The sequence below is a fragment of the Bison bison genome, unplaced genomic scaffold, assembly GCF_000754665.1.
Source record: "Bison bison bison isolate TAMUID 2011002044 unplaced genomic scaffold, Bison_UMD1.0 scf7180017864034, whole genome shotgun sequence".
Classification (NCBI taxonomy): Eukaryota; Metazoa; Chordata; class Mammalia; order Artiodactyla; family Bovidae; genus Bison; species Bison bison.
This window is the reverse complement of record NW_011494606.1, coordinates 3,830,482-3,841,475: the sequence shown is the minus strand read 5'-3', so window position 1 is coordinate 3,841,475 and position 10,994 is coordinate 3,830,482. Positions and strand designations below refer to the sequence as shown.

The window sequence follows — 10,994 nt, the reverse complement described above, 5'->3', positions numbered from 1 at the left end:
GCTTCTCTCTGCCTGGATCCTCCTCCTTCTACATGGGCTACTGTTTCTTGCTTTGTTTGCTGCTGCTTCCTAAATGCTGGTGTGTCCCATGGCTCTGCCCTTGGACATCTTTTTAAAATTAATTTTTATTGGAGTGTAGTTGCTTTACAGTCTTGTGTTAGTTTCGGATCTACAGCAGAGTGAGTCAGCTCTATGTGTACATATATCCCCTCTGTTTTGGATTTCCTTCAGCACAGAGCATTGAGTAGAACTTCTTGGGCTATACCACAGATTCTCGTCAGTTATCTATTTTATACATAGTATCAGCGTATATATATGTCAATTCCAATCTCCCGATTCATCCCATCTCCCTCTCCGTGGACCTCTTCTTTATCTCCAGTCACTCCGGGACCCTCCCTCAGAGCTGCCTTATGAAGTAGGTGCAGTGGGCACAGTGGTGAGGGCCCACAGTGCTTCTGAAGCCTCAGACAGTAAAGAATCTGCCTGCGGTGCAAGAGACCAAAGTTCAGTCCCTGGGTCAGGAAGATCCCCTGGAGAAGGGGATGGCAACCACTCCAGAATTCTTGCCTGGAGAATTCCATGGACCGAGGAGCCTGGCGAGCTACAGCCCATGGGGTCACAAAGAGTTGGACACGACTGAGTGACTAACTCACAGTGCTTTTAGGGGCCCACAAAAATGTTCTAATTTCCTTTAAAGTTAGAATCAAAAGATGATTATAATCTTGCCTGGATTTTATTTGTCTTTATACAGACCGAGTCATAAAATAATCATTTTTTTCCCCCTGTTTTTGGAGAAAAGCCCTGAAAGCAAAAGTGCCCAGGGCCATGAAAGCCCTAACACGGTTCTGGGGAAGGCCGTAACCATCTTCACGCCAGCTGATGCGTTCATGTTTCTACCTTCTACCTGCACTCTCCACTGCACTCTTTTTTTTTTAAACTATTTTTGTTTGTGTTTGTTTTTAGGCCATGCCACACAGGCTATAGTCCAGGGATTGCAAGAGTTGGACATGACTTAGTGACTAAACCACCACCACCACACAGCCTATGGGATCTTAGTTCCCTGATCAGGGATCAAACCTGGGTCCCCTGCATTAGGAGCTTGGGTTCTTAACTACTGGGCCAGCAGGGAAGACCTTCCACTGTGCTCCTGACTCATATCCGTCGGTCCACGTGGTCCTCACACAAACTCCTGATCTCATTCCTCAGCCTGTTTCTGGAAGCCAGAGGCAGGGGGTGTATTCTCTTTTCTGCTGGGTTCCCCAGGCTTCCCATCTCACTCAGAGAGAAAATTAGAATCCTCGTCCTGGCCTGCAAGGCCCTGCGCCCTCTGGCCCTTTGAATCTCTGCAGCCTCATCTCCTGCTCCGTCCCTTGCTCTCGACTCTGCCACCTGGCCGCCAGCACGCCAGGCACTGCGCCTGCTGCTGGGACTCTCACCTCCATTCCTTCTGCTGGCAGGGCTCCGCCACGAGACACCACTGTGCTGCTCCCGGTCCCTGTCCCTTTATGCAGTGGCTCCCCCGGGCTTACTGTATAAAACAGCACCACCTCCTCTCCACCGTTACGCGTCTGCGTTTTTCTGGGCAGAGCTTATCACCACTGACATCGAACTTATGTTCACTGCCTCTTCCCCCACCCCAGTCCAGAGGGTCAGCTCCAGGGAGAGCAGGGGCTTGTCTGTTTTGCTTGCTGCTCTATCCTCAGTGTGTGGAACAGGGCCTGCCCAGAGCAGGAGCTCAGTTACCTCGCTGAAAGCCTGAATGAATGCACCCCTTGACAGCATGGCAGCAGAGCCCGGCTTGGCCCCTGACTCCCCTTCTGCCCTACCTTACACAGCCTCCATTTCCATATCTGGAAAGTGGCCATGAGGACGTCCCTCAGAGCCATGAGGGGTGATCAGGGAACATGGCATATGGTCAGGGCTCCACCCACAGCAGGTCCCATCTAGCTTTTTCCACTCTTGAAGGCTGGCACCTTGCTCAGAGCCAAGTCACCAGGGGCTTAAGTGGGGGGTGACTGGGTTTCTAAGAGAAGCGAGGCATCCAGAGTATAAGAGGGGTTTCGTAGGGTGAGGGGTGGGAGTGGAAGGAGAAGTCATAAACTAGTAAATGACAAATGAACTCGTGTGGAGAGTGAGGTCGTTACGTGTGTGGTGTCCGCACCACACTTCTCACTTGATTGCCTGGGAAATTCCCGCATGTCTCCTGAGATTCAGATCAAGTGGACTATCTCCAGAAAGCCCCCCTGGACATGCCCTGCTCTGACCTGGGCTCACCCTCAGACTGCACCCACACTTTGTTGGCCTCATTTATCTGTGGTGGAGGCTGAGAAACAGCAGGAAAACCCGACAAAACGCTGCAGAAGGAACAAGTAAAACTGCTCCCGGGGTGTTTGCCTGACTGCTGCTCCTGGGCTTCTGCCTGGGCTCCCTCTCAGCCTGGCACACCTCTACACTGTTTGGGATCGACGTTGGTGACTTGTTAAGGTCTGGCTTCCTGACCCAGCATATTTTGCTCTCCAGCATCTCCTGGGATGGGACTGGGGATTCACTGGACACCTGGGATAGAAGGCTCACCCAGAGCCCAGACCACAGTTCAGGGACGTGGCCAGTGGAGGGCAGCAGAGTCCCATGCCTGAGATGCCCAGCTCCTAGAGCTGCTGCTGCTACTGCTAAGTCACTTCAGTTGTGTCCGACTCTGTGTGACCCCATAGACGGCAGCCCACCAGGCTCCCCCATCCCTGGGATTCTCCAGGCAAGAACACACCCACCTTCATTTCAAGACCCAATTTCTCATTTTCCCAGGAGCACCGCCTGGATCTTCGCTCCTTTCCTGGACCCTGATTCAAGCCAGTCTGATCTATAACAATCTGGCTTTACTCAATTAAAAAAGAGTCCCAATACAGAGACTTTTCCCATCCCTTGGTCTTCACAATTTCGGTTTGCAACCGCCTTCATTAATTAGATCTGAGCTGAAGATGGATGAGGAGGGGAGGACTCGCTGGCCATTCTAGGCTGCCAGTTTGCCAAGACCCAGCCTTGCCGCCCTGAGGCAGGAGGCAGGCAGCCTGGACCGCGCTTGTGCTTCCTCTAGTGTAAAACACGCAGGTGTCCCTCCTTCCTCTGCCTCCGGGGAGCTGTGGAGGTATAGAGCTTGGTGCCCCCCACCCCCCAGGTACAGGGTGATGAATGCCTATTTCTGGTCCCCTCTTCCTACTTTTGTCCCAATGGCCTGTTTGTCTCTATTTCCCCTCTCCTCTGATGTTGCACCAACTGCGGCAGGCCTGTCCGTCTCTCTCCTGCAGGGGGAGTAGGGAAACTTTAAGCGAAGGGATGACCCTTCCCCAAGCTGGCCTGGCACGAGCCCAGGTCTGTAGGGTTCCAAGTGCTCACCTGGCGGCTGGGATCCTCCTCGCGGAAGATGAATGGGCTGTGGAACTGCCTCTGCAAGGCGGCGTGGACCGTGATTCTCATCAGCTTGTACTTGAGCTGTGTAATCAGAGGCCTTGTCAGGAGCTGGCCCCTCCCTTGGAGAGACTCCCTAGCACCCGTCTCCTCCAGCCTGGCCCTGGAGCTCTACTTACTGCTTTTAAGGACCTCAACCACAGGTTCCCCAGCAGATGGAAATTGATTTCCTGGTTGGGGGCCAGCCTCACGTTGCAGTTGATGGAGACTACATCAGAGTTGCTGTGATTCTGAAAGAGGAGGGTCTCTGGGTGAGCAGGGGCTTGGCCACCAGAGAGATGGCTCAGCTGCTCAGCTTGACCAAGTGGGGTTTTGCTCCTGGGGAAGGGTGACAGAGGACAGGGGACAAGGAAGGAGGTGAGGGGTGGAGGCCACAGGGGCTGGGGCTGCCGAGGCTGGCTGGAGGACAAGGTAAGGACAGTATTAATATATCGGATGCTCCATTTGAAGTTGTGCATAATTGGATGTATTCCAGGAACAGAACTTTAGGTCAGCATTAGAGAGCCTATAAATGTCATCCCCCTACAAACACATTAAAGGGAAAGTGATACATTACTTTAACAGATGCAGTAACTTTAAGCACTTACGCTTTAACTTTAAGCATTTTATGAAATCCAACTTCTGTTTGTGATAAAAAAAAAAAAAAAAACTACCAGGGAACTTCCTGAATCTGAATAAGGGTGCTTATTTAAAAAAAAAAAAAAACTACATCAAGTATTACATTTCACAATGAAAAACTAAAAATAATTCCTTTAAATGCAGAATTAAGACAAGATGGTCATCATTTCTGTTTAGCATTGCCCTGGAGCTCCTAGACAGAGGAATAAGAAAAACAATTTAAAAGGATTGAATGGTAAAACTAAAACTATTATTACTTGCAGATGACACTATCCTAATAGAAAACCCAAACAAATCATCAAATAATTAGGATTTATTAGGTTAAACTCATTTGTGTGGCTCTCTTGCAGCCACCTCACCCCACCCACGTCTGTCTTCAGTACCGTGCACTACACTCCAAAGACGCTTTGTTTGGGGAAATCAAATGAAAACAGAGAAGATTTTTATTTGGGTAAGGAGTCATGAAAGCATGCTCAGAAATTGGTGCGTGGGGCAGAGGTAGCCCCGGGAACAGAAACCTGGACCCTAGCAGGTGTCCTGGGAGGACCCTGGGCGTTGACATTGGCTTCCGTTTCAGGCTTCCCAGATGGCACTAAAGGTAAAGAACCTGCCTGCCAACGCACAAGGGTCAAGACTCGAGTGTTTGATCCCTGGGTCAGGAAGATCCCTTGCAGGAGGAAATGACAACCCCCTCTAGTATCCTTGTCAGGAAAATTCTGTGGACAGAGGAGCCTGGCAGGCTACAGTTCATGAGGTCACAAAGTCGGACACGACTGAGCTACTAAGCACAGCCTTCTATCTCTGGGGACAGGGAGGCCCCGGCTGATACGATCAGTGCTTCCAGTACAAGCCCCATGGGGTCTGGCCTCTGTTACGCTGTTCCGTCTCGGCTCCTTCCTCCTTCCTCTGTTTGTCCGTATCCTACTAACCCTTTTAGGCACAGGGCAAGTCCATGATCTCTGTTCACTTTTTTTTTTAATTTGGTTGCACTGAGCCTTAGTTACGGCACACAGAATGTTGCAGCATGGAGGAGCTTTTCAGCTGTGGCATGTGCGAACTAGTTCCCTGACCAGGGGTCGAATCTGGGCCCCCTGTATTCGGAATGCAGAGTCTTAGCCACTGCACCACCAGGGAAGGCCCCCTGCTCCTCTTATTCAAGGTTGTCTGCTTCTCTGCCCCTCACTCAACAGGTCTCCCAGCCTCCACCCCTGGCTTCTTTACACTCAACCTGGTGTCTCCCCTGAGATGTGAGCCCACTAAGGATACGAAGTATCTTTTCTGTTTCCTCTTGGTTTGAGGCTGGGACATAGAGAGGCTTCGATAAGCTCCTGTGGACAAACTACTGGTCGAGGAGCTCAGGCAGCCCCTCTCCTCGTCCGGGGCTCCTGGCATGGGGACGCTCACCAGCTGTGGGGTGCGACTCAAGTCCTCCTCCGTCGGGGCACGCCGGTACTCGGTGCTGTTCCCCCAGATGTTACAGGACGTGTTCACCTGCACGAGGAAACAGGCAGCCAGCCTCACACCAGCCCTGGCAGACTCGGCAGCCTGAACAGTCCTCTCTCCCTTCTGCCCAGGGAAGGCCCAGCCGGCCCTGGGCCCGGGGAAGGAGCACACCTAGTGGTCTGCTTGTCCCCTACCCACACCGGCCCCCCGGGGTGTGGGTACCTGGTCAGTGAGGAAGTCCCTCAGCAGCAGTAGCCGGTTGCCGCCCCTGGTGGCGATGGGAATGGTGATCTTCATCGTCACCCCATGGATGGGAAACAAGCCTAAGTTTTGGATCTGTGGCCCGAGAAGGGGAGGTGTCAGTACATCCAGCAGTGGTTGGGTGGTGGGGGACAAGATCCACGGGGGTGAGCCCCCCAACCCCAGCCAGGCCTGAGAAACAAGTTCCTTCAAGCTCCCTGGCCCTTTCACTGTGGATGCTCTAAAGCTCTTCCAGACCTTGGCTGGGGGCTGCAGGAAGGAAACCGCATGGAAGCTGAAAGGGATGGGCTCCTGGAGGCTGAGGACCGCCACTGGGGGCCATGAGGCTGAGAGCAAGGGTTACTTCCCCTTTTCACCCTCGTTTGGGTGTCGCCCTGAACAGAGGTCTGGGTGGAGATGGTGACAGCAACTCCTTTACTATGAGAGAGAATCATTAACGAATGTAATGATTACATTCTGATGCAGGATGTAAATAGTGTGCATTGGTGCACATTCTAGCTGCGATGCATTCAGCGTCAGTTCAGTTCAGTTCAGTCACTTGTCGTGTCTGACTTTTTGCTACCCCATGGACTGTAGCACGCCAGTCCTCCCTGTCCATCACCAATTCCCGGAGTTTACTCAAACTCATGTCCATGGACGGAGAAGGCAATGGCACCCCACTCCAGTGTTCTTGTCTGGAGAATCCCAGGGACGGCAGAACCTGGTGGGCTGCCATCTATGGGGTTGCACGGAGTCGGACAGGACTGAAGCGACTTAAGCAGCAGCAGCAGCATGTCCATTGAGTCGGTGATGCCATCCAACCATCTCATCATCTATTCAATGTCAGAGCCGCAGTGATTACAAACAGGGTTTTGGAATCAGAAAGGCTGAACACATAACCCATGGCTGCTGCCACAGTTGAGCTGTGTGGCCTTGGGCAGATTATTAAACCTCTCTTGGATGAGCCATCGAGGCATCTGTGTGTTTCTAGCTGTCTGCCTGCTCCCGACTCTTGCCCAACAATTCAGGGCTGGGGAGATCATGGGGCAGAGACTCTTAAATGCCTCCTAATTTTCCTTCTTCCTTCTTCCTTAGTGACAGAAACCAAGGCAAAAAGGCACATTTCCTAGCCTCCCGTATAGCTGAATCACACTGTTCTGGACAATGAGAGGTAATTGGACGTGTGAGGCAGTGCCAAAGAGGTTACTCAGGGAGGTGTCTTGCACACTCTTCTCCTTTTCCTTCTTCCTGGAATGAGGATGTGATGACTGGAGTTGCAGCCACCTTGGACTATGAGGTGAACTTGAGAGGTTGATAATCACATGTTGAGGATGGTGGAGCGGACACAAGGAGACCCAGTCCCAGGGGACTTTGTAAAGTTGTCAACTCTGGACTTCTTTTTTATGGGAGAGAATAAACCCCAGAGCATTATATATATCACTGTTTTTTCACATTTAAAAAGTCATAAGCAGATACACCTATTCTTCACTGACACACCCTCCTGGTCCAGCCTCGTACTTTTCCAGATGAGGACTGAAAGGCTCAGAGAGGGGAGGGACTTGCCTAAAGTCACACAGTGAAGGGGTGGCAGGGTTGAGGCTGGAATCTGGGCACTGGCAACGCTTTCAGATTCCTTCCCTCCCAAATGGGGGTTCTCAGCTCCTGTCTTTCACTGTCTGCCTGGCTGCCCTCCAGCCTAACCTTGAAAATGCAGTGGAAGGGAGGCCCAATGCCATGGTATCTCTCCAGGGAGCTGTTGGACTTGACCTCGTAGTGGCTCAGGCTGCTGCTCCTACAGGGACAGAGGACAGGGACACCGTGAGCTCAGTCGGCGTTGGCTGGATGGATAAACGAACGAAAGAAGGTGTGGGCATGTTCCCATCTCCCTGGATCACAGCAAACAGGTTTCCTCTTGTGTCCATTGGGAGGGCTGTGTTGGGAAGGCTTCTTCCCAGCAGGAATAAGCACTGAGATCAATTAGCAATGTCTGCTGGGGTGTGGGATGGGCATGAATCAGAGGCCAGTTCTCTGCCATCCCAGTCCTTGCCTCCTGCCCAGGCGCATGGCCTCTTTCCATCACCAACTTGCCCACTGTGCACCTCTAGTGTTGGCTGAAGGAGGGCCAGAGCTTTCTGTTTGCTGTTACTTCCTGACTTCTCCACCTACCTGGGAGCTCTGGGAGGTAGAGGGGGCAGACTGGGGGCCAGGAGCAGACTGAGGGAGGGGGGTGGTGGGAGCAGTCTGCCCTGGGGGCAGGAGCATTTTCTCACTGATACTGTTTAGAATTGCCAGTGTGAGGTGGTAATGAAATGCAGATGGACTTTTTAGCAAGTTCTGATACTGTTTTGACTTCTCTGCAGAGCAGGGCCCTACTTGCAACCTCTCCTGGGGATACTGCCTGTGCCCCCAGCCTTTGGGGTGCCCCCTGCAGGGAGCTCCCTGGGGACCAGGTCTGTGCCTCCTCCTCCTCTAGTGGACACTGCCTCCCTTTCATGGACGGGGCACTGCACTCTTAGGGATACACTTGGCTGCATCTCCGAGTACCTCAGCACAGGGCCCCGGGGCCCCCGCCCACCTGGTGAAGAGGACGTCGGCCTCGTACTTGAGGTGGAAGCGCAGAAGGGCCGTGTTGTCTTCCTTGGTGCTCTCCTCCTCATCGCTGTCACTGCAAGGAGAGCCGGCCGCGCCTGCGGTCACGAAGGGGCAGCCCTCCCTCCACTCAGCCCCACACCCCGACTGGCTCAGGGCGGCTGGAGGGATCCAAGCCGGGCTGAGAAGGAGCCTCCCGGCTAGTCTAGGGCTGTGGCTCCAGAGAGGCCAGCTGGGGGTGCGGTGCCTGGCAGCCATTGGAGGTGTCTCCCAGGAGGGGAAAGGCCGGGGAGGTGGGGGACCTGGACCTCAGCTTTCCCTGCCCTCTCTCTGGGCACAGCACATCTGGGCTGGAGGCTGGGAGGACCGTGCCAGCTTGCTCACAGCAGCCTGTGCCCCCTCTCATCTGTTAGCCAGGCAAGTCCTGCGCTGGGGGCCCCGGGGGTGGGGATTATGCTTGTAGGGCAAGGCTCTGCCCAGGGGAGGAGAGGTGCATGAGGAATTGATTCAAGACTCTTGAGAGTCCCTTGGACTGCAAGGAGATCCAACCAGTCCATCCTAAAGGAGATCAGTCCTGGGTGTTCATTGGAAGGACTGATGCTGAAACTGAAACTCCAATCCTTTGGCCACCTGATGCGAAGAGCTGACTCATTGGAAAAGACCCTGATGCTGGGAAATATTGAGGGCAGGAAGAGAAGGGGACGACAGAGGATGAGATGGTTGGATGGCATCACCGACTCAATGGACATGGGTTTGGGTGGACTCTGGGAGTTGGTGATGGACAGGGAGGCCTGGTGTGCTGTGGTTCATGGGGTTGCAAAGAGTTGGACACGACAGAGTAACTGAACTGAACTGAGAGCGTTTACTGACTCTTGAATTGACCTTTCTGAGGTACAGGTCGGGCAGCTCCCATGGGGTGGCTGAGGGGCTGTGTGCTGCCTTTAAAATACCAGGGAGGCATTAGAGTTTTGTCAAATACGCTTCCCTTTACTTCTGAGCACCACGAACCACACCACCAGGGCAGATCATTTTAGACATAAAGAGATACAATTTCTGCTCATTAGGTGCATGAAGCTGGATTTCCTTTGGAAGCTTTAACCCAGAGAGGTGCTTAGTTAGAAAAGGGAGTCTGACACACACACACGTCCAACTCACAAGCGCCCGCCAGCAGCCACGCTGCCAAGAACTCTGCAGGCAAGGGTGTTCATTACCTGTGAGAAGGGGCTCTTTTCTTAGAGGGAGGCCTCAAGATATCAACACATCTTCACCTCATGGCAGGTGAGCATTCCACCCAAGTGCACAGACTGGCTAACTGCACTGGTGTGTGGATCACCAGCACTTCGTGACTGCTGACTGGTGTGCGCGCTCAAAGGTTGGTGCTGCCAGATTTATTTCCAGTGTGGAGAAGTTCTCAGGAGGGTTTATAAAGCCTTATAAAGCTAGAATCCCTTCCTGCCTTTGTGTGTTTATTACTGACATGGGTGATTCATGGTGTCAACCTAAAGTGAACTGCCTCAGGGAAACCTGCGAGACAGACAGACAGATCCACAGAGAGTTAAGAGAAGGTCTTTAAAAACTGGAACTTTCCAAGGGGAGAGAAGGGGCCAGCGCAGAAAGAGCACTGGATAAGGAGGAGGAAATCTGTGCAGGGTAACCACACCACCCTGCATGCACCCCATCTCATCTAGCACTGGATAGGGAGGAAGAAATCTGTCTATGGCCATACCACCCTGCATGCATCCCATCTCGCCCCTTCCCAGAAGCTAAGCAGGGTTGAGCCTGGTTAGTGCTTGGATGGGAGGAGTAGGAAATCTAGTGTTTAGCTTCGAGTTGTGCTATTTACATGCTGTGTGTTGATGGGAAATTCACTCAACCTCTCTGAGCTTTTTCTTACCTGGGAGGTGGGATGGGAATAAGTCCTGCTTTGCTTGTCTTAAGAGGCTGCTGTAAAGACTGACTGAGATAATATGTGCCCAGTGCTTCACAACTGTAAGCTTTTAAGTAACTGCTATATAAAGGTAAGGGTATTATTATTTCTATCCAAGCTGAAGAACAGTGGCAGTGCAGCTCGCCAGCACCTGGGGACTAACCTGGGGCCCTCCCAGGCTGGGGCAGTGAGGGATGTAGGGAGGGCGGTTCCTAGTAGCAGAAGAGGGCCTGGGAGTTGCAAGTGGGGAGGGAAAAGGAGTGGGCCAGCCCTGACCTGCCCGCTGTGAGCTGGATCTCCAGGTGGTGCAGGAAGATGGATTTGCTGAACTCGAAATCCAGACGGAAAGCCACCTGCAAAGAAAGAGTTGCTGGAGCTGGGATGGCTGGCAACTGCTTGCCCGCAGCAGCCCTGGCCCCCCCTCCCAGCTCCTGCCCTCTCAGTGGACCCTGCTGGCAGGGAATGGACTGGGGGAGGGAGGACCAAGTGCTGGAGTAATGTGAGCTGCGCTTGGGGGCTGTGGAGGGGACGCAGCCAAGGTCAACAGCTCCTGAGATGGGGCTTCTTGGCTGTGGAGCCAGCCCTTCACCACCTCCCTTTTTGTTTTTAACTACCGGCCACTGCTGCTGCTGCAGCACAGAAAAAGCTCTGTGCGACCCCATAAACGGCAGCCCACCAGGCTTCCCGTCCCTGGGATTCTCCAGGCAAGAACACT

At 53.1% G+C, this 10,994-nt stretch overlaps 1 protein-coding gene across 1 annotated transcript in view; it reads right to left on the bottom strand.

Annotated features, from left to right (window-relative positions):
• ITGA11 (integrin, alpha 11) overlaps positions 1 to 10,994 on the bottom strand; it is a 94,779-nt gene that overhangs the window by 2,132 nt on the left and 81,653 nt on the right. Inside the window, exons 21-27 of the mRNA XM_010834508.1 lie at positions 10,556 to 10,632; positions 8,339 to 8,428; positions 7,465 to 7,555; positions 5,746 to 5,859; positions 5,485 to 5,571; positions 3,582 to 3,692; positions 3,391 to 3,486 (exon numbers count right to left, since the gene is read on the bottom strand). Coding sequence (XP_010832810.1) covers positions 3,391 to 3,486; positions 3,582 to 3,692; positions 5,485 to 5,571; positions 5,746 to 5,859; positions 7,465 to 7,555; positions 8,339 to 8,428; positions 10,556 to 10,632 — 666 coding nt within the window. The remainder of the gene's footprint in view (positions 1 to 3,390; positions 3,487 to 3,581; positions 3,693 to 5,484; positions 5,572 to 5,745; positions 5,860 to 7,464; positions 7,556 to 8,338; positions 8,429 to 10,555; positions 10,633 to 10,994) is intronic.